General features: G+C 45.7%; 1 protein-coding gene across 1 annotated transcript in view; it reads left to right on the forward strand.

Annotated features, from left to right (window-relative positions):
• The window catches only part of LOC144143483 (protein MMS22-like), a 70,383-nt gene that overhangs the window by 25,760 nt on the left and 21,448 nt on the right, over positions 1-23,175 (forward strand). Inside the window, exons 10-21 of the mRNA XM_077675232.1 lie at positions 638-756; positions 1,717-1,770; positions 2,531-2,641; positions 4,635-4,687; positions 8,767-8,832; positions 10,166-10,270; positions 14,413-14,530; positions 15,427-15,596; positions 17,538-17,668; positions 18,796-18,886; positions 19,705-19,781; positions 20,636-20,768. Coding sequence (XP_077531358.1) covers positions 638-756; positions 1,717-1,770; positions 2,531-2,641; positions 4,635-4,687; positions 8,767-8,832; positions 10,166-10,270; positions 14,413-14,530; positions 15,427-15,596; positions 17,538-17,668; positions 18,796-18,886; positions 19,705-19,781; positions 20,636-20,768 — 1,228 coding nt within the window. The remainder of the gene's footprint in view (positions 1-637; positions 757-1,716; positions 1,771-2,530; positions 2,642-4,634; positions 4,688-8,766; positions 8,833-10,165; positions 10,271-14,412; positions 14,531-15,426; positions 15,597-17,537; positions 17,669-18,795; positions 18,887-19,704; positions 19,782-20,635; positions 20,769-23,175) is intronic.

Consider the following 23,175-nt stretch of genomic DNA (forward strand, 5'->3'; position numbering starts at 1 on the left):
GCAGAAATGCAGCGGCGTGAGCTGTCAAGGGCTAGCTCTTTGAAATTGAACAAAGTTGCATTTTATCGTCATGGCTCCGAGGGTCTTGAAACATTTTCTTTCAGTTTTTAAGTAAACTCTGTGAAACTTGCCAGTTTTGCTGCTTTTTCCCCAATGATTTCAAATATGCTGTTGTTTTTTGAGTTAGTCAATTCGTTCCTAAGATAATTAGAAATGATTATCTATTTTTGGATGCACAAAAACTGTAATCTTTATATTTTCCAGTACCATGAAACCCTGGTGGATGCAATGTACGAAGCGTTTTTTTGATGCATCACTTGCAACTGATTTTACAGCTTGTTAAACTCTGGTGTTTGAAATGGGCGTTTGAAATGGTTCCTTGCCACTGCTGCCACCAAGTTGTCTGTTGTTCCTCCAAAAAATGGTTAGTTACCTGTAATTATTTTGGGGACTAATTGTCTGGCTCAAAAATAATGGCATATTTGAAATCATTTGGAAAAAAGCAGCAACGCTGACAAGTTTCACAGAGTTTACTTACAAATGAAAAGAAATTGTTTTAATACCCGTCTCTTCCCAGCCGCTTCAAGGCACAGTAATCGAACAAAATGAGGAAATGTTGCTGTCTTGTTCTTTGCAGCTGGGTTCTGCCTGTCGTCGTTCACAGCAAGCGTGGAACGCACTGAAAGAGACGCCTTCTGCCTCTGGTTGTTGGCTGCTGCAGCTGAAGCCAGAAAAAAGTGTGTGTGGGGTGCCAAGGTACGAAAACCTGTCAACATTACACTTGCATGGACAATCTCTTGCGCGTGGTTTTTGGGGCAGAAGTAACATGTAGTGCAGTTATTCATCTGATTGAGACTTAAGCTTTTGATTTTACTCGTTTGTACTGTTCTGCAAATGTTTGAAACTTCCTAATGTCAGTGTGAATGGGGTGAAGAAGGCCGTGCAACTTGTTTTGGAGGTTGTTGTAAGCGCTGAGCACGCTATATTTCAGGCATAGTTCGTTATTGAGGATATACTATTGTGCACGTGCCCTCAGAAAGGTGTTTTGATTGCTTGATGTGGGCTATTTTCAGCATCTTCGAACTTGGAAATAGCTGTAAAATATTCCGAGTTTCCGAATAGTCCTTATTTAATACAAAGCAGAATCGATTGGTACAAAAGTTGACTCCTTTTTGGTTTTACTCATTACGAAACTACAATTGAGAAATCTTTAGCGTTTTTTGTAGTGGTGGTTGAAAAAATACTCACTTTAATTGGTAAGCACTTGCTTCCTTTTAGATGCTGCACGCATTTCGTAGGGCTGTTAATTTTTTACACCATTTTCCTTGCTGCAAAAACACCGTGCCAACAACCTTCTAGCCTGCTCACGGGAAAGAAAAAAAAGTGTAGCATATGTGACTGAATTTGCAAACATAATAATTAGAGTCGTGTAGCCAGGGTCATTACTCCCTTAACTTGCCAGTTGTAATTTTTAGTCCTGCACATTTTTGCTGAAGGAAGCATTGCTTTTCTAAACATGCAATGTGAAATGCGTTGTTAGTCACTGCCCACTTAAATGTTGCACCATAGAAGCCCTTGAAATGTAATAACATTTTTTTATTGTGTCTCTTAGTAAGGTGTACTATTTAATGATTAGTTATTTACACCAATGCCAGCGCAACAAACATAACAACCATTGTACAAAATGGTGCAAATGCGCTGCCATTTTCTTTGCAGAGCAACTACTTGGCAGCTCGGAGGTTTGTGACGGCGGCGGTCACAGCTGAATCCGTGAGTTAGCAGCATTGTTGTGACTACAGTCATCATCATCATCATCATCATCAGCCTATCTGCGCCCACTGCAGGGCGAAGGCCTCTCCCATTAATCTCCAATTACCCCGGTCCTGTGCTAACCGCGACCAATTTATCCCCGCAAACTTCTTGATCTCATCTGCCCATCTAGCTTTCTTAGCTTTCTGCAACGCTTGCCTTCTCTAGGGATCCACTCTGTTACCCTCAATGACTAACGGTTATCTTGCCTTCGCATTACATGCCCTGCCCACGTCCATTTCTTCTTCTTAATTTCTACTAATATGTCCCAAACACGCGTTTGTTCCCTGGCCCACTCCGCTCTCTTCTTGTCCCTTAATGTTACACCTATCATCGTCCGTTCCATTGCTCGCTGAGTCGTCCTCAATTTAAGTTGAACCCTCTTAGTGAGCCTCCGAGTTTCTGCACCGTAGTGGGTGAATACCGGTGGGATGCAGCTGTAGCTGTCATACACTTTCTTCTTCAGGGACAATGGTAGGCTGCCATTCATCATCTGAGAATGCCTGCCGTATGCACTCTACCTCATTCTTATCCTTCGAATTACAGTGTTCTTTCGAATTACAGTGGCCAAGTGCTCTTTTGCAACCCCTTTCTGATGCCCACGGCCTCACTCGAGACGTGCCTACGCTTGTACTTTGAATTTTTTGTGGCATATGCACTTGCAACATGGCCTAGAAAATTTTGACGGAGGCCGTATGTACGTGTGCATGGGGGTTTCCAGAAGGAGCGGCTGATGCGAGTCGTGGTCCGTTCCTGCATCAGGCTGTGCGGGCTGTGGGAGCCCAGCCTGGAATTGGTGCAGCCCCTGCTGGACTTTTACCTCAAGCACCTGGTGGGTGACGCCGCCTTTTCCTCCGCTCACGTTAGTCCGTCTTGGAGGGTAAAAAAATCATTGTCGGGAAAAAAGTGGAGGGAACATGTTGAGAAAAGGTAAACAGGAGCAGGAAGAAAAAAAAGTAAAGGTAAAAAGGTAAAAGGTGAAGGTGAAAAGGTAAACATTTTTCGGGGCAAGGCGGAAAAATAATAATAACAGAAAAGTGTGGAGCAGACTGCTCGGTCAAAATCAGCTAGAGTAGTCAGTACTTGCGGTTTTTCAATTGCATAATAGATCCTTTTGTTGATTTAAGCTTTTTAAGGCAGAAGAAGCCTTAAGTGCCTCATTGTGTGAAAAACCAGCGTTGTTCTTGTTGTTCGGCAATAAAGGAAAATAACATGTCTGAGTTCATATGGGAACTCAACGTTGGTTTTTATTTTTTTAATTTATTTACTTTATTTATTTATTTACTTATTCTCATGCCTACACTTCACCGAGAGGGCATTACAATATGGGGGTAAGAACGCATTTTCATGCACAAAATGCACCAACAAAAACATGAAAGGAATAAAGTAACAGGAAACAGGGAAACAAATAACAGACAAAAATATACAAATGCCTGCAAAAAACAAGTAGGAATGATTAGCATTCAAAGTAACTCCCGTATGCAGAAACAAATGCATAAACTGACGTATGAAAGAAAACCTGTATGCAATTAACAGACATGCGCACTTGGAAGTGAATGTGCTACCACCCCACTACGGTAAAGTTTCAAGAGAATGCCCACCCCCCGAAACATCGCCCACTCCCCTTTAGGGGTGGGATATTCAATTTACTAAAAAACCCCAAAGATCTCCCAGCCCCTAAAATTGATGGCTTTAGCACCGATGGGTGAACAAAATAAACGCTAATCATATATTCATGCGTTGATACGGTCAGTTATTAGTGCTTTCCACACCTGTCCGGAAAGTTCGCCCGTCTGGTATTTTTTCTTGAAATCTCCACCGTTTTGGTTGGCAGTGCTGCCTCTTTTTTGTAGTTTTTCGCACCTGACCCAAAAGTTTGCCCATTCCGTATTTTTCACTTGATATCACTGTACTTTTGGTGGGCGTTCTTTCAGAACTTTACGGTACATCATCACGTTGCTGGTGGCGGAATTAGGGTTAGCCTAGAGCGTGCGGCACTGACATCGTATTGCATGACAGGTGAACATGACATCATACGATAAGGAGAGGTCCATGTCAGCCACAGAGAGCTCTGGTTTTATTGAGGAGCTGTAGTGGTGCAAAGTGCGGCCATTCGGCCTGTTAATGTAATTCGTGCTCAAATACTCAAAAAGAACCTGGGGTCATCTCCACTAACGTGAAATCTTGTAAGGGACGAAGCATGCAGTATATAAGTGTATTCTTGGCGCCTTGGTGTTTTGGCCAACGGAGATGAAACCGTTGGGTGGTAGAGGTATACAGCTATGCTGTAAAGGTCTCTTTTTTGAAGCACGAAGCTCTCTAGCGCAAGGCAAAAAAAAAGTGTCCTGGTGTTTTTTTAGTATGCGTTACGTTCTAGCGCGAGGCGTCAACAAGTTTTCCGGTGTTTTAGCACCATGACTCCATGAGACGACAATTATGACGACGATGACGCCGACGGCAGGAGACGCCAGCAGCCCCAGCCCCTAAGGGGATTTGCCCCTAAAAAGGAAAGAAAAAGGATGTCGCAGTAATGAAATCTTTGATAAGTACTATTGCGGGGGTAGGCCATGATGCCTTCACCTTCAAAGCATGTAAGCATATTTAAGTGCCCCGAGGAATTTCTAAAAAATTATTTGGTGGGTTCTACTTGTACATTTTGCTCTGCCTACCTAGCAACCTGCATTGCAGTGGGGGGAAGGGGGGCCTGGTCTATCAAATGCCTGCGTGTCCGTCTACCGATTCCAGTGTGTTGCGATATCTTGTTCGGAGCACTGAAATTGAATCCTCTGCAATCTGTTTCAAACTGCTGCAATTGTGTCTTTCAGGACGAAAGCTTCATGATTGCTTCGTGTCACTTCCAGGCCTTCCAAGCTGCATGGTGAGAGAAGTGTCAGTCCGACAGTTTTTCTTCGGGTAGGGGTGTTGGGGTAAAGTGCAGAGACCTTACCTTTGAGGCTTACCACCACAATCCGCCTTAACAATTTGTGAGACTTGGATGTGATTGCTTTGATACAGCTTATCTTTGTATGCTACTGGTTGCTGCACAGTAAAAACTTTTTGTGTTGTCAGAGCACAGGAGAAGTCTTAAAACAAGTTTTGGTGCCCAGAAGAGTAGCATGATTACTCCAGTGGTATGACTGCCGCGACAATTGGGCTCAGAGACAAATTCTGCGGCATCTTGCTACGCTGTAAGTAAGCTGTACCGAACCTGCACTACGGCTTTTTTTTTTTTTTGCAATCTGAAGGAATGAAATGAACCACACGAGCTCAGTGTGCTTTGTGACGCATAGTGAAGTATGCCGGAAAAGCTAGCGAAAGAACAAAACAAAATAGGGCAGAAAAATTACACCTTCTTCCCGTAGGGGAACCCTGATTAGTATGCGAAGTAGCCGTGGTGTCGACTGAAGTTCCCATTAGTTTTCAGTTCGTCGTTTCCGTTGACGTTCAGCTTTGCGTGCCTTCGTTGTATCAGTAGCTTCTTGATGTAGTTCGAATGAGTGAAGGACATAAGGCGCGTTCGTAGCACATGCTCCCGTCTCAGTTTGTATAGCGCAGTGGGAAGAGCGCCACGTACCTCCCGTTGCGGCCAGAGTCGTGGGATCTAAACCGGGCGCCGCCTAACTATTTCTTCTCATAGTGGGCTGCGCTGACGTCAGGCCAAACGCTGACGGGGCTGAAGAGACGCGCATGCGCAGTAGAGAGAGGACGGCGGACAAGGGAGGGAGGGACACAGCCCCGAGCATGAGATGCTTCGCATCTAAAATGAGGTTCAAGATGAGGGCACTTGGGTTGTCTGTCTTCTTTTTACAATGAAGCTGTATATGGCCACCTCAGCAAATTTTTTGCGTCCATGTGTGTTCACCGTCGCGTTTACAAAGAAAAAGTGAAGGCACCCGATCACTTCTTTGTTCCAGTGGGTGGGGGGAAGGGGTGTGGAGAGGAGTATAGGAGGAAAGAGTGGGGTGCATGCCATCAGAAAATGTGTGCTTTCGCGGTGTGCTCTTAGTGCGGAAAACCGGAACGCTTTGGTTTCACTCTGCCCTCTGCTGTGTGAAGTGGCTGCCTGGCATCCGCTTTTCCAGGACAGGGCTATCTCTTGGCAAACTTGGTTTAAGGGCGGACACTGGTCTTCAAACAACTTCTTTTAATTTTCAAGCAAACTCTGTGAAACTTGTCAGTCTTGCTGCTTTTTTTCCCACTGATTTCGAATACGCCATTATTTTTTGAGTAAGTCAGTTAGTTACCAAGATAATTAGGGATAATTAGCCATTTTTGGAAGAACAATAGACAAAACAGTATCAGCTATAAAACTGTAATCTTTACATTTTTCAATACTATGATCCCTGGTGAGTGCAATAGGAGAATCGGTTTTTTGATGCACTGCCTGGAACAAATTTTACGGCTCATTAAACTTTGGTGTTTTATATGTGCATTCGAAATGGCTCCTTGCCACTGGTGCCACGAAAGTTTAATGAGCTGTGAAATTAGTTTCGAGCAGTGCAGCAAAAAACTGATTCTCTTATTGCATTCACCAGTGTTCATAGTGTTGGAAAATATAAAGATTGCAGTTGTATGACCAACACTGTTTTGTCTGTTGTATGACCAAAAATGGCTAATTATCCCTAATTATCTTGGTAACTAACTGACTTGCTGAAAAAATAATGGCATATTCGAAATCAGTGGAAAAAAAAGCAGGGAGACTGACAAGTTCCACAGAGTTTGCTTGAAAATTAAAAGAAGTTGTTTTAAAAGCAGTGTCCCCCCTTAACCGCATTCAACCATGGGAAAATTTTTACATGGCTACAGCCCATGTATGTGTCATGTCTGAACCGCAAAACTTTTTCTCAGGGATGACCACCACCAACGCTCGAGAGAAACAAAGTATGCGTGCACCTGTCACCTAAATTCTGGGTCACTTCTATGTTCGTGTGATAAAAAGCTGCGCTGGTAATTCACCTTCACGGAGTGGAATGGCTCCTAATTTGTGCTGTTGTCTTGTTCTTCATTCCAACTCAGAAAAAGGAGGGCCGCGTTTTATCAAAGATAACTATCCTCTGAACACCCATCTCATAACTTCTATCTGCAGAGTTAACCTCAAGTCTCTGCTGTGATGGTGCAAAATTTAATAAATTTCTGCTCTTGAGAGGAACCCTCATGAAAAACTAAACGTCAGTCGAAATAAAAAAATTGGCCGCGTATCTGCTCACTCTGCTGCAAATGTCGTCGAAAAATGATAGTCGTCTGCTGCCTCCGCCGTGTCAGTGCCTCTCCTCTCTCTCGCGCTCTTCGCCCCCCATCTGGCTGCTCCCACGATAAACACGGTGGATGTTTGCTCAAGTCAATTTAGTTTTGCCGCGTTCCGCAACTCTCGGGCCATTTACTGGAATCTCTCGTTACTGCTGGGCTCCTTGGATAGCTGCCATGGTTCTCTAGAGTCAAGCTCTGGCACTTTTGTCATTTTCGGGTCAAAACATTCTTTTCAGCACCGATTTATTTATTTGCTATCACAAAAATCAAGCAGCCATGTACTCTTCATTAAAAGAACACTAATCACTGCCAGTTTTGTATTGTTCTTTTGCCTCAAATATGCTTGATGTCTTCTTTGCCCAACGATGTTGAATAGTATGAAGTGTGGTACGAGATTTAGGGGTTTGGAAAGGTTTTGCCTGTAAAACTTCTCGTTTCGGAATTTTTTTATCCTTTAACCAGGGGGATGAATCGAGGTACAGACAGACCAAAATTTTTCGGTTTTAGCAGCCAAAAAAGACTATTGTCTTTAAAATTGCCCCCCAAAGATGAAGTTTGTGGGTCACAGCGTGCCTCAAAACTGTTCTTATTGACAGGGGCTAGTGACAGTAAGCGGGCCCCTGAAGAAGAAAGTGTATGACAGCTGCATCTTACCGGTACTCACCTACGGGGCAGAAACTTGGAGGCTCACTAAGAGGGTTCAACTTAAATTGAGGATGACTCAGCGGGCAATGGAACGGAAGATGATAGGTGTAATATTGAGGGACAAGGAGAGAGCGGAGTGGGTCAGGGAACAAACGCGTGTTGAGGACATAGAAGAAATGGACGTGGGCAGGGCATGTAATGCGAAGGCAAGATACCGTATTTTCCGGTCTATAAGTTGCACTTTTGTATAAGTCGCACCCCCTCAAAACGGCAGTTTTCCCGAAAAAAAAAAAAAAAAAACGTATATAAGTCGCACTGCTGTACCAAACGCAGTCGTTAATCAGGTAAACTCATAGAGCATCAGTTCGTTAGAAAGGGCATCGAAAGTACATGGTTGCGGCGGCCGCCGCCTCTGAACGCATCCCCCGGTAAACAGTGCTAGACATGTGCATCTACCGTCCAAAGTCTAGACAGAAATAAATCTTAAAAATGGTTTATTGATACACGCAGACAGCATGTACTTACAGACGGCATTTAGGCAAAACCATCGAAGCCTCCTTCCTCCGACTCACTAACAAATAATTCATTCATTTAGACCATAAAGCTGTGTCTGTTAACGTGCGCTAACATCATGCAGCACACAGGCACCTTTTCGAGCGTGGACCACGAGTGGCCGCCGCATACAATATTTTTCCATACATAAGTCACACCGGTAGATAAGATGCACCAACAAAAATTTCAGAAAAAAACCGCGACTTATACACCAGAAAATACGGTAACCCTTGGCCATTAAGGGCAAAAGAGTGGATCCCTAGAGAAGGCAAGCGTGGCAGGGGGGGGCAGGAAGTTAGATGGGCAGATGAGATCAAGGAGTTTGCGGGGATAAATTGGTCACACTTAGCACAGGACCGGGATAATTGGAGATTAAGGGGAGAGGCCTTTGCCCTGCAGTGGGCGTAGATAGGCTGATGATGATAACAACAACATCAACACTAATAAAGCAGGCCCCCCGATTCTCCGGCCACTGTGGTGAATGGTCGTTTCCATTGTGTGCCGTGCTTGCAGCCAAACCAGCCAGCAGATACAGGTGCGGGCCCGGGCTTTGGCCGAATGTGACGATCTCGGAGTGAGGTGAGTGAATATTGTTTCGGGTCATCAAGCTCTGTTTGTACCCGGCCTCTACCAAATCCATGGAGTAATCAGTGTGCTGTGAGGTGCTCTCTCTTAATTGTGCTGCGTGCCTGATTCGTTACGTCTTAAAGAGCCATGAAGACAAGTTTGGTCCGTAAAAACTGCTTTGTCCTGATAACAATCGTACCAATTTTATGGCAAGCTTCGAACAAATCATCGAGATATCAGGGAAAACAGATGGAGTAGTGGCCACTCTCCAGCCAACGTCGCATGAGCTTGTCAGTGTGAGCTGCTGAGATAAGCCACCGCCAAGAAACGTGACATGGCATCTCTAGTTCAATGTGATCCATCACTGCAATGCTAATGTGTAGTTAACTCGCTGATGATTGTGTTTTTAGGGCTGGCTTCTGTTGCACCACTCCTGCCCATATAGGTACGTGGTATTCCCTTAAAAGCTTAACGGCCGGTCTCTTCTCTTGGTAACACTAAAAACTATCACGACCGTGTTTAATGTGCTTATGCCTGCGTTTTTGTCTCAGAAAAAAAAAAATATAAAAAAAGCAAGCCCCGGCGTCTGTCATCTCCACCATTAGCACGCAGTTCTCGGCCTACTTGTTTCGAATTGAACAAAGTTGTAATTTGTCTTCATGGCGCCTTTAAATTAAGCACTGAATAAATTTCTCGAGTAGCTTGGAATAGGTGACCGGTAAAAAGCACAAAGGCTCATGGGTATGTCATCTGCTACCGCCACTTCCCGTTCGAGATCTCAATCCTGCCCTCTTGTACGCCTGCATGCGCCGGCGGCTGTCAGGCGCGTGTGTGCATGCTGTTTATTTGTCACAGGGTGCTTACCTGTCAGATAAATCCCTAGTAGGGTCAATTGTTGTTATTTATGGAATTCCCGATGCATGAGCATTTTTTTTCCCGGTGGAAACATAAACAACAAGCACACATGCGCGTGAAAGCTGACGGCGTACAGGAGTCCAGGAGAGCTCCCGAACCGGAAGTGGCGGCTCTCCGCGGGAAAAAACAATGCACCCATGAGCCTTTGCGATTTTTACCAGTCACCTATTTGACTTGGTTTGAATGGAAGTTACTGTGCTGGGCGCAAGAGCCAGTTGTCTACCTCGGGCGGTGAAGGGTTCCCAAATTAGTCGGAGAGCCGGTGTAGATTGTGAGGCTGCAAGGTGTGGCCATTCGGCTAAGTGTAAAAGGTGGAATCATGCATCGGTTGGTTGGGAGGGTAAAAATTGGGACGTCATCTTCATGGGCTTGTAGTGTACCTTGCCAAAGCAGTGCCGCCTGTTTTTTTTTTGTTTTTTTCCTCTCCCAGAGGTGTGGAGAGCAGTTACGAGCTGTTCCTCATGCTGTTGGCAAAGACCCTGCGTAAGAACACCCCAGAGGGAGCCACCAGTGCGTGGAAGACTCTCCGGGGCCGGTGAGGGAGGAGGCCCTTTGCTTTGCTGAGAACGCCTGATAGACCCTGATAGATTGCGGGAGTCTTTATGTGTGTGCGTATGTACATGTATACGTACAAATGCACATACATACATATGTACGTACATATGTACCGTATTTATTTGAAGCTAAGCCGATAGTTTTTTTCAAATACTGATATATCAAACTCCAGGGTCGGCTTGGATTCGAGGATTTTGAAACACGCGCCAATTTCCAAGTGAAATTGAGGGAAGTGGCGCGCAGCTGGCGCCACCCAGAAAAGAAAGTATTGTAGCCATTACTAGATGAGCCAGTTGCCACTTAAAGGGCCATAGCTGGGGGCGATGCCGCCATTTTGAACTGTGCGGATAGTGGCCTGTGTGCGGTGTGGCGTTTGGTTTTGACATCGCAATGGCATCAAACAAGCGGTGCCATTATAGTGCCGCTTTTAAAAGAAAAGTTGTTTTAGCCGCGAAGTTGACGTCGAACGTTCAAGCCGGGTGGGACTTCTGCGTGGATGAAAAAAATGTCCGTCGTTGGAGGACGCAACGGGAGAAAATATTTGGGTGCGCCGCAACGAGGATGGCATTCAGAGGCTAGCAGCGATGATGAGACTCAGAATGAGCACCGCATCTTCATGTTCAATAAATGTGTTTTCTTTTTGTGAACGCTGACCTCGCCTTTTTGTTCGGCCTACATTCGAGATAAGTTTTTTTTTTTCCTGGCTTCGGACTTTCGGGGGTCGGTTTAGAATCGGGGCCGGCCTAGATTCGAATAAATACGGTATGTACCTATGTATGTTGGATGTATGTGATAATGATGAAGTCTGGTGTGTATGTACATATGTAAAGATGTATGCACACATATGTCAATACATATGTATGTACAGGTGCCGTCAGAAGCAATTGCAGCACGGGAGCTGTAGCCGAACCGCATAGGAGCACCGTGTAACTGCACCAGCGGTAAACAAAAGGAGCAGAAGATGCATGCGCGCCTGCCTACGGTGATAGCCCATCTATACTTCTCAACCCACTTCTTTTAACGCGGCTTTGAGCAAATTATCCCCAGCATACTGCAATGGCGCTGATAGCATACCCACATAAAAATATTCGAAAAGAAAAATTGTCACTTCAGATCCCTGTGATTACGGCGCTTCTCCCAGCAGGTCACGTGCGCTAAAAGTGTGGGAGCGCACTGCCAGATACCGCCTCTTCTATCAGCGCCATCACTGAGACCAGTACGCTGCGAATAATTTGCTCGAAGCCGCTTTAAAAAAGCAGTGGGTTGAGAAGTATAGATTGGCTATCACCCTCAAAAGGCGTGCGTGCGTCTTCTGCTCCTTTCATTTACTGCCGGTGCAGCTACACAGCGCTCCTATGCGGTTCGGCTACAGCTCCCGTGCTCCAATTACTTCTGACGGCACCTGTACATACATGTATGTATGTATGTACATATGTACGTATGTGTGTATGTGTGAATGTATGTACTACGTATGTACCGTGAAGTTTCGAGCGACCGCCCCACCCCCGAAACGCCCACCCCACCTTTAGGGGTGAAATATTCAATTTACTAAAAGACCCCAAAGATCGCTCACCGCCTTTATCGATGGCTTTAGCACCGATGAGCCAGCAAAATAAACGCGAATCATTTATTCGTGTGTTGATACAGTCACTTATTTGTCCTTTCTGCACTTGACCCAAAAGTTTTTTCTGGTATTTTTTTCTCGATATCTCCGCAGTTTTGGTTGGCAGTGCGGTCATTTTTTTCTAGTTTTTCGCACCTGACCCGAAAGATCGCCCTTCCCGCATTTTTCACTTGATATTGTATTTATTTACACAATACTGCAGGCCCAGTGAAGGGCCCAAGCAAAAGGGACATAACTACAAACGATGTACTATGAACAACAGAAGTTCAAAGAACATGAAAAGCTCGAAGATTAAGGGCATCATTCAAACACTGTATCACTGTATCACTGTACTTCGGGTGGGTATTTTTTCGGAACTTTATGGTATGTATGTATGTAAGTCTATTTGCTGCGTACCATGCCGTTTTGACTTGTTTGTTTATGCTTTCTTACGAGTGTCTGGCCATGCCCAACTATGCTATCTTGTATTAAAAAAGCATGTGTTTATACTCCTTTTGCATGCTGCGCCACCAATATTGATTTGATGGTGAAAGGATGTTGCGTAGCGGTCAGTGCCCCAGACTGTTCCTGTGTAATCTAAAACGTTCTTGATATGAATCGGTGTGTCTAGTAACAAGAGCGCTGTGGATGAATGTGTGCCGAGGAAATCCCGTGGGATTCTATTCGTCCACCCTCATCTGTGCATGTCACTTCGTTGACTGCTTGTTTGGCGCTTGTTTTTTCTTTAAATCCTTTGCAGAGCACAAGTTCACTCCAGTGAACGTTAATTTCTATCAGATCCTTACATTGTTCTTCACTGTGTGACAATATATATTTGTGTGTATGTGTGTATTAATAACGAATTAAAGTTATCAATATTATGAATATAAAGTTTTCAATATCAACGGGTATCAATATTAAAAAACTGAATCTTCGAAAAGCTTTTAAACATTTAGGCCAGGGACCGGCCTCAGCAAAAAGCTGGTATCGGGCCAAAACGTTGAAAAAAGTTGTCTTTATATAAAGAACGCACTTCTTTCCTTTAAAGGGACCACACCACGCAGCCAACATCTGCTTGAGAGACTGCATCATTGGAATAACAGTAATGCCCATTATGTCTATTTGAGAGAGAGTGGGGCGCCAATGTGGGCGTGGGTACTTCAGTGTTTGTGCGGGTAATGTGGCCGGACACCTGCCGCGGTGGCTCAGTGGCTAAGGCGAGCCTGAAGATGCGGGTTCAATTCCCGGCTGTGGCGGCTGCTTTTCTGATGGAGGCAAAAAGCAAAAACGCCCATGTCTCAGCGCATGTTAAAAATCCCCGGGTGGTCAGAATTAATCCGGAGCCCTCCAGAATTCTTTACTACGGCGCGCCTCATCGCCTGCGTTGTGTCGACGCGTAACCCTACAATCAACAACGATGAACGTGGCCAGATGTATGTGTGTGTTCTAAGTGGCTGTGACAGGTACTGGAGGTCTTTTACTGATGTACGTGTCGCCGTCTTCGATAATGACTCCAATAACTCGGTGTATCAACTTGCGAGCCGTACCGTGAGCCGCTTCATTGCCCTTGATAGATGTTTGATGAGAAAAGCAAGAGATTGGCTTGCCAGCTACTTTCCCGCACTCGACTTGTGACTCTGCAAGACTGTTCGGCTGATGCTGACAAAAGCAGCTGCGAATTAAAACTTTTTTGTTTCAGCTTAGACAGGTCGTGTTTCAAGTTGAAAACATTTTTTATTCTGATAAGGCAATTATACATGGCTACGGCACAGAATTGTAGGGCAAAGCGACCTGAATTGGATGTGAATGCCACGACCTGTGTCATTTGGGCGATAGCGGCAGGACGAGTGTGCTTGCGATCTGTAAACTGCTCGTTAGGGTTAACATTTCGGCGCGAGGGCTGCCATTCTGTGACGAGGCTCTTACGCATGATACGTTTGGTGCAGACTCGTGTCAGAGTGAGAAATATCCGACTAAATTACCCAAGCAGAGAAAATTGGATAACGGTTTGCGCAATCTGAACCCTAATTTGGCAAAGAGATCAGGCAGTGCCTACAGGTCTCGAAGTGCGCCTTGAAGTTACGGTATTTGCATGATTATAACGCGCCCCCAATTGTACTGTGCCGGTAACTTATAAAAATTTGAAAAAAAATTACCTGAAAAAAATTTCACGCGGATTCTACAGCACCAACTTACAATTGGATATCAGGAGGAGTTCGTGTCCTTGGCAATGCTACTGGCCGCTTTGAAGCCGATTTTGTCTTCGAGCTCAACTGTAACGCGCACACAAGTATGAAGGCTAGTTTTAGCCAAAAAGGGTGCTCGTTAGCATCGTGCAAATAAGGTAGTAAGCTGTTTCTGCTGTTCTCAACACTCTCCCCATCAGAACGCCCCCTTGTCACAATATATCGTTTGTCAAAAGCTTCCTGTGTTTTCTCGGAGCCCTTGGTTGAATTCTTCATCATCCTTTCTCTCATGCCGTTGCATTCGTTTTCCCCTCTCCCCCCAACTGTGTGCAGCATCTGCAGCCGTTTCCATGCCAACCGGGTGGAAGAACTGACCGAAGTGGGCCTCCGCAACTGCTCCCTCCTCTTCCTCGTCCTTTCCCTCTCCATCCGTCAGCATCCCGAGGAGCCTGTGAGTAGGCCAGCTCTGCTCTCTTGTGGCAGGGAGAGATAATAGGAGGGATGCTACCCCTGGTCATTGAGGTGTTCGTAGAGTTGAATCCCTCTTTAACGAAATTGACAGGACGTGCAAAACACTTCATTGAAGCGGAAATTCGTTGATGTGAAATCTACCCCAACACACCACGAAAGGGCAAAAAAATAGTTTCGTATATTATCTACATCATTGACAGCATAATGCAATGCTTATAAAGTTGTGTTTATTTGGATGACAAAAGTACCAGTGGTTATCTGTCTTCTGCTACATCTGTTATCTGTTATCTGCTACAGGCCAGATAGAATGATACTGTTAGTCTTATTGCACTCCTAGATTTGGGCACAGTTCACTGGTACCTTGTTCAGCTGCATCACTCCGGCAGTTTTCTTACAAAGGGTGTGAAAAAACCAAGTATAAAAATCCAAATAAATTTGGATAGAGTCGTTTTACACAAATACAAATTTTATACCTACAGTCAGAATGAAAAACTACACACGTCCCCCAATTTTCACAGTGATAGCTGTAGAAGTAAAGTCAAAGACCCATGTGCCCTCTTAACTAAATGTTTACCAAAGTCCAGTTTTGGGGCCACGCGAGTGCACTCTACCCTCAGCTTCAATGAAGCAGCGGGGCCCACGGTGCTCAGATTCTGAAGCAGAGTTCTGCAACTGGTGTCTGCTATAGAGTGCCTTGGCTATGGAAAGCTTCCCGAAGGGTTGTTTTGCTGTTGCAAATGCCGGTGCTGGCTTTTTCGCCCATTGGGCCATTTAATGCTTTCGCATTGAAAGCAACCTAAGAAGCCCCCTATTTGAGAGTCGCCGATCCGTTCCACGTCACCGGCCTTAACAGCCCGCTAATTTTCCTCGTCTCAGGTGGATCGGCTGCTGTCCGTGCTTGCCCTGGTGCCGGCGGACAGCCCAGTGGAGAAGCTGCAGGCTGCCTTGCGAAGCCTGTTTGCGGTGCTGCTGCTTCTGCAGACGACGTCGGCCGACCTCAGCACGGCCGCTCAGAAGACGGCGGCGTGGTTCTTCGAACGCTGCGTGTCAGTCACTTGTCCCGCGCTGCTGTGTGCGTGGTGCCTGGCATCGCTGAACTCTTCAGCCGCCAGCCCCTATGTGTACTCGTCACACGAGTTTGTACCAATACGTATCGCCAATGACGAGTGACGCTCGTCCGGCCTGATTTTCCGCTCCTTCCACTGCTGAAGACATATCACGGTCGTCAATTGCTTTGCTTACAATTTTCAACCCTAGATGGCGCTAGTGGTCGATGAAAAACCACGTTTTGTGCCTTTTGCTCGTGTTTTAAGTATGGCGACAGTCATTTTTACAATGGCTGATTGAATGAATTTATTCATACAGGAGAGGTTGAATGCCTCATGTTGGGTAGCAGGAAGAGAACAATGGCACTTCGCAATAAAAATGCTGATGGGGGGATGCTCCAAGAGAAAGAGGTGCTTCTTGGAGCCGTACAGAAAGCAGCGTTAGTGACGACGGGGAATTTGTGTCCGACGTCTGTGCAATTTTTAATGTGTTACCGTGTATGGCATCAAATAAATACTTCGACTTTCAGTACGTTCTGACCCATTAGCACGGCATGCATTGACAGAAAGGCGCCCTCAATGGCAGTTTTTCCTTTTTTAATTTCTGTGCTAATTCTAAGCAGAAATCAACGATGTGGTATATTTTCAGAATCAGAATTGCATGGGAAGGATTATGACTACTTGGTGATCTTGGTGGTGAAAAGAAATTGGTGATCTTGGTACATTTTTTCGAAGTTAAGTTGGCGGTTAAAGGGTTAAGGGGGCTGTCAAGACAAAATACCAGTCTGGTTCATTCGAAAGGCTGCTTTGTACCGATAACAATGACACCAATTTCATTGGAAACTTAAAAAAATTACTTAGATATTAAGAAAAAAAAAGAAGCGGTGGCAACTCCGCTGCCACTTTCCAGCAACGTTTCCCTGACATTTCGGCATCTTACTTGTGTGGTTGGTGGCCACCAACCAAGCCACTGCACGTAACAGGACTGTGCACTTGGAGTGGGGCCTCTACTGCTGCTGAATCATATCACTTGAATGCTAACGTACAGTTAAACTCGGAGGGATGTTTACAGTGCCGGCCAGTATTGTGTCCCTGCTGGCATCACATGAAATTTTAAAGCTTTTTTTTAAAGATTTCTACATTTTTTTTTTGGGGGGGGGGTTTCAAAAACGTCTTTCGCGACTAGATCGGAGCTGAGGGATTCACCAAGTGCTGCACTTTTCAAATCAAACCTGGTCGTATTTTGCTTTCATGCCATTTCAACAGCTTGTGATTGCACGGCAGGGTCTCACACTCCTCTTTAGCTGACACGAGCGTTTGCAGTTTTCTCTTGTTTTTCGGCGAGGTTGCACAGCGGCTTTGTGGTTCGTCCTGCTAATTTTCAACACCTTACCGGTTTGTCGTACCATGGGGAACTTGTATGCGCAGCACCAGATGCTGATGTCGTTTTGCAATCTGTCTGCCGCATCCACCACCTCGTTTCGAAGCTTGCCATATAGCAGGTGAATTGCATGGTAAATGCTTGCAGTGCAAGGATTTTTAACCTTCTAGTGCACACCGAAGTATCAAGTGAAAGTTTTGCAGAATGCAGATGTGGCACGTGCAGTCACCCTAACTGGCAGTTATTCGTAAAAGTTGGGTGAGTATACGAACACAAGAAGAAAAAGGAGTGCCGCCGTTGCTGCAGCCATGTCAAGCATGTGCACGCCACTGATAAAGTGGAAAGCTTGGGCTTGTTGGTGATGCATATTCGAGTGTAATGCACAGCCCAAAGGACAAGGACAAGAGAAGGTGAGGACAGAGGGCAGAGTGCCTGACCTGTGCTCTCTCTTGTCCTTGTCTTTGGCATTCTAGTCCACTGATAAGTCTCATTTTGGGGTGCACACAGTCGAAATGTTCAGCGAAGTCACGTCAACCGGCTTTGTCCTTGTTTTGGTGCAGCGGCCTGGCGCCACAGGGCGGCTCCCAGTGCCAGTCGCTGCGCACTGCCCTGCTCCCAGTGTACACTCAGGGCATCCGCGACGTGGTGGACGCCAGCTCGAACCTGGCGCTCTCGGAGCAAGCACTCCTGGGTGAGACCACTTGCCGATTTCCTACTCCACAGCTGTTTGGCCCTTTGGTGGGAAGACAACATCTCTTACCCTATGGACGCTTGATTCCAGTCACAGACGTGTCGTCGATACAGTAGTTACTGTATTTGCATGAATATAACGCGAAGTTATTTCCTGCGATTTCTGCCTCCAAAATGTCCCTCGTGTTATATTCGGGCTCGAACATAGCGTGAGCTTTTTTTCTCGCCTTTCTTTCTTCAAATACCTTCGTCGTTGGCACGCGCCTCGTACTATTATGCCTGGAACCTGAGCCGTATACCCGCTGCTCTACCCTCGGATTTACGTTGCCAAGAGCTTGCTGCTATCGGCGTCAACTTTGGCGCCAGCTTCTCCCAGGAACGCAGTTGGCTACAATGGTAGTGATCACATGACCAGGCGATCTTCTGCGGAGGCAAGAGCTAATGCGCGCGCTCATTGTACTTTGTTTTGTTCGTACTTGCTTCTGCCTTCTGAGCTGCTGCAATGAACAACCAAAATCAGTACACCGTTGCATTTAAGAAACAGGCGATCCTGTTGTCCTCAGGGTAGGGAAATTCAAGTGCAACACGGCATCTCGGACTAAGCGAGTCAACCATTCGAGGTTGGAGGAAGTATCGTGATCGCATCTTTCAAGCTGCACCGACTCGTAAAGCGCTCCATAGACCCAAGAATGTGCGCTACTGTAAACTCGAGAATGACCTGGCAGAATTCGTCCGCGAACGTTGCGGCTAGTTTTTGCCTGTAAACGTCGAGCTTGTGCAACTGAAAGCCAAAGAGCTTGCATGTGAGGCCGGTGAGCCTCGTGACATCTTCGCGTTACTTCCTGTAATAATCGTAATATATATTTTTTCCATTTTCCGAAGGGCCAAAAGTACCCCCCTCGCGTTATATTTGAGGTCGCTTTATTTATGCGCAAATATGGTACTTGATGTAGTGGTCATTTGTCACTTTCAGATCGTCCGCAATGGGCATTCCACGTAATGGAGTCAGAAAGATCATACTCCTTTCATTGCCTTACCTTCCAGGTTACGGCCAGTGCTTTTAAAATGTTTATCATTCAGGACAAAAGCCTCAAAGAGTTTTTTAAAGCCATCGTCCTTTGGTTCCAGTTCCGGAGACATCCTTGCTGCTCGAGCAGTGTTCCACCTCGCAGCAAGAAGACATCATAGTCACTATTCAAGAGGCAGCAGAAAAGCTGAGGTGAGGGCTGTTTGGGTGGAGGGAGACAGCTTGTGTATCACAGTTTATCAAGGAAGGCTTTGCACTTTTATTATCAGTGTACAGGGGTTGGTTCTAGTTTTAATCAGGAGGAAGGGAACAGTTCAACACAAGTGTGTCACACAATTTGAAGAATGCTAGTAGTATCTAATTGACACTCATTGTGGATGGGTTTTGCCTGAGTTTTTCTTTTTGTTTTACAAGTTTAAACTGCAAGGAAGATCACCCGGGGAATTCCAGGATCCAGCGTGTCTGTGCAGACTAGTGAAAGACAGTCTATAGCTCGAACAATCTTGTTATTCGCCTTAACCAAATAGTGGAAGAGGAAAGTGGGGAAGACGTGTAGGTTAATTCTTACATTAGAGGCCCGTGCTTTTTTTTTTGTGTCTGTACGTATCTGAAAACAAACCTGATGTCCTTTTTGATGAGCAGTTAATGTCCTGTTTGTTTTATTGGGATCACCTGCACATTCTAAACATTATCACTCATTCATTCGTTCACAGTGGACACGCCATTTTATGAAGCTGGCGAGAATTTTGAAATGCGCTGTAAGAGCCAGGAATTGGTAAAAGGGGTAAAACAAAATTTGCGCAATTTGAACTTGTAAAAAAGTATGGTTATTTTAAGAGGATGGTCGATCTTGGACCATACTCGATATAGAAACTGTGAAAGGAGGGGGAATGCAAGGTTACTTGTGGGTGCATATGTTTTGTTTTCCTTTTCTACAAGAAGAGCCGGTGTACCGCTGGGAACTGCACTTTGCCCTCTTTTTTTCGCCGCCACCATGGCTCTTGGCACAGGAGCATTCACAAGAGGAGTGTCGCCCGGTACGCTGAAGGTGGTAGCAGGGACGACAGGCTATTTGAACGGCACGCAGGTGAGTAGATAGCATGAGTACCAGAGGGGGAGGAAGGGGGCACGAACCTAAAATGTGGCACCAAATGGCGTGCAGGGCAAGATCGTGACGTGGGCGTTCGGTTACAGATGGATTTGATTTTGTCTATTTGTTTTCTTATTTAGGGACTGCAAGCAGCATGATGCCTCAGGAACAGGGCGCTAAAAAGACATAAAAGGGTGCAGATGGGGATGATGCAAGCGGTTTTAACAGAAAGGGGAAACTCAAGTCAGAATGCTAGATAGAACATGATTTGGGGTGTTGAAGAGAAGTGCACAAAACTAGGAAGCTCAACATACAGGCTGCAGTCGGTGTTATCGTAGCCCAAGTCAGCCACTGAAAGAATGACTAAAACGACGAAAAACATTTAAGAGATCTCTTTGTCATGCTAGCTTTGAGGGTAAGCCGTGGGTGTGCCCTTTTTTGGGATGAGTGTTTGAAAGTGTCCGGTTCCTTTGAATGAGGAGACAACCCTCTCTTTTTCACCGCATGTTGTGAATGCTGTTGGGCTGTGCGTTGTAGGCTACTAGCTCCACCTATGTCTTCCATAAATTTTTTTTCCACAGAACTACATGCTCCAACTCAGATAGACTTTTCTTACACCATGGCTGCCGCACAATGTCTTGTTATTCTTCGCCCCAACAAACGTCAAGCATTGTCAAGACGTAAGATTGGGTGGAAAACGTTGAACAATACCCATGATTTCCAGCAGGGAGCCACTACATCCTACCTACATTCCCAGCGGTCAAAGTACTGAGAAGTACGAAAAGACCCTATAGTACTTGGAACAAAGCCTGGTTGTCGGCCCCCTCTGAGGGTGCGGTTTCTCCTCGCAGCCTTCAGTGGCGCCATCTGTCGGAGCACTCTGCAGTTCCTGCACAAAGCCCTGGCACTCCCAGTCCACGCTCCCGCACCCGCAGCTTGCTTCACCGACCTGGCAGTCAGCATCACGCTCCTGGCACTGGACCTGTGAGTGGGGTGCCACACGTGCGGTGTTCAAAGAGACACTGGGGATCTTGGATTTACAGTGTTGGACTCGCTGCATATAGTCCGTTGGCAGTGTGAGGATTAAAAGGGGGGCAAGTTGTTGCTAAGATAACGGAGGCATGTTTCCTAGTGCAAAAAATTGGCCGCGTATCTGCTTCTTTCGTTGCAAATGTCGTCAAAAGACGATAGTCTTTATCGACTTTTGCCAAGTAAATGCCTCCCTTCGCTTTCCCGCTCACCTCTCATGTTGTTCCTCTTGTGTCGCGCTCCTCCCAAGGTAAAGACACCAAAGGTTTGCTTAAATCATTTTAAATTTACCGCGTTCCACTGCTCCAAACCGGGTGTCTCGATGCCATCGCTGCCGTACGGCGAAGACGCGCATGAGTCAAGGCGCCCTACTTCGTTTATAGAACTGCGTTTCCCTACTCCACGTGCGTTGCGAGCAGGACGTGGAACCTATCTAGTGGAACCTTTCATAACGGTTGCCGGTTGATTCCTTAAAATGCCGCAAGAAGCTATAGTGGCGCGGGTGACAGCAGGCGACGGCGAAGTGAATTTTTTTTCTGGAGTTGATGAAGTATTTAATTTCGCCAAAGTCAAGCATGTATGATTTTTTTTAAAGGAACACTGCAAACATCACTTCTGTATTAATTTTTTGTCTTATATTTGCGTAATGTCTTGTTATTCTTCAACAATGTTGACAGGTATGAACATTACACCGGACTTAGACGGGTAGATTTAGCTGTGACTATATAAGACTATTGCGCAGGCATTGTTTTGCTTTGGCCGGGTGGCTGAATCGAGTCACAGACGTACAGACATACAGACAGACCGAAATTTCTGGGTTGAAGTAGCCCAAGAAAGACTATCATCTTTAAAAAAGACACGAACACAGGAGAAGATCCCCGTACTTGCATGATTCTAACGCACCCCCCCCCAATTTTAACGTGCTGGTAAGTTTGCTTAGGACAATTCAAAAACATAATTTGATGCCGATTCTTCAGCGCAGATGTAAGTATAGGCAGAATTTGAGCTAGTTGGATCATAATTGGTCCAAATACTGGTCAGCCTAAATTTAACTCGGGACACAGACAAGAAGGACGAAAGGATAAGAACAAGGGCAGACAAGTACGTCAGCATTTGTGCTTTTTCGTTCATCCTTGTCTGTGTTCCTGAGTTAAATTTAGGCTGACCAGTATAAATCAGATGTAAGTGACATGAAACCATGGTACTGGCGGAGGACATTTTAATTTAATTTGATGCGCGCGATGGTGTCAGCAAAAATCTTTTGTGCTTCACAATAGCCCCGCTTATCCAGTTCCTGCTGGCGTTAAAACTGGAGTGGGAAATGCATTGAAAGGATTTGGGATTTCAAGTGCCTTTTTAACTTCGTAATTTTAGACCTGACCGTTTAGGGTTGGTTCATTTGCTGCAAATTTTGGAATTCTGCCTGGAAGTCTTCAAGTTGTTGAAAACGCCCAAGCTCCGAGCCGGTGAAGCCATGCGTTAAAATGTGGCTCTGCTTTGTTTACGTCAAGCACGCACTCATGCTTCCGGTACGCCCAATATGCATGATGCCGCTCGATCCCCCTCGCTGTCGGGCGGGGAAAAATTCTTTGCGTGTGATGGGAATTTCATAGCGGTATCTTTTCGGAGCCGTAACGACTGAAACGTGCTAATTGCAGCAGCAGAAATACGTGCAACAGGTGGCCAAGGTATGCCCATTAAGAAATGGGTCCACCAAAATTTACTGAAGTGATGTTGATGGATTGTTTTGGATTGGATTGAGTTGGCTTTTTTGGGAGGAGTTCATGTGCCTGGCAATGCGGCTGGCTGCTTGTAAGCCAGTTTTGGTCTTGAGTCCGGTTGTAACGCGTGCACAAATTTGAAGGCTACTTGTAGCGAAGATAGGTGCTTGTTAGAATCGTGAAGTACAGTAAGTGGAGAAGAACGTGGGAGAAGGATAAGAAGAAGTGTCTGTGTTGTCTGTGTGGTTCTTCTCTGTTTGGGCCTTTTTTTGTGCTAGGAAACATGCCTCAGTCCAAGGATACCTCACCCCGTAGAGATATATGTGAAAATATTAAAGCCGTTCCGCTCAACGCGAAAGCTGTCGGAAGTGCAGAGCAGGGATTCGCCATAATGGGCTGTGGCACCGTTATCCGCTCACTCTTACGACCCATCACGCTCTTCGCCCTGTCTCATTCCTTTCCTGATGAATTAAACAGACGTTTGTCCAATGCATTTCAAATTTCCCGCCTTCGCAGTGCTTGCACGCCCCTTGCCTGACACTGCACCAGCGGGAGTTCCGTTATTTTTGTGCTCGCTTTTCCTCCCGCATGTGCCAGCGTTGCACTGCCACTTTTTTTCGCTTACTATCGTAAAAACCAAC

Source organism: Haemaphysalis longicornis, unplaced genomic scaffold (assembly GCF_048455015.1).
Source record: "Haemaphysalis longicornis isolate Haplotype H1 unplaced genomic scaffold, Haemaphysalis longicornis Haplotype H1 scaffold_6, whole genome shotgun sequence".
Taxonomy (NCBI): domain Eukaryota; kingdom Metazoa; phylum Arthropoda; class Arachnida; order Ixodida; family Ixodidae; genus Haemaphysalis; species Haemaphysalis longicornis.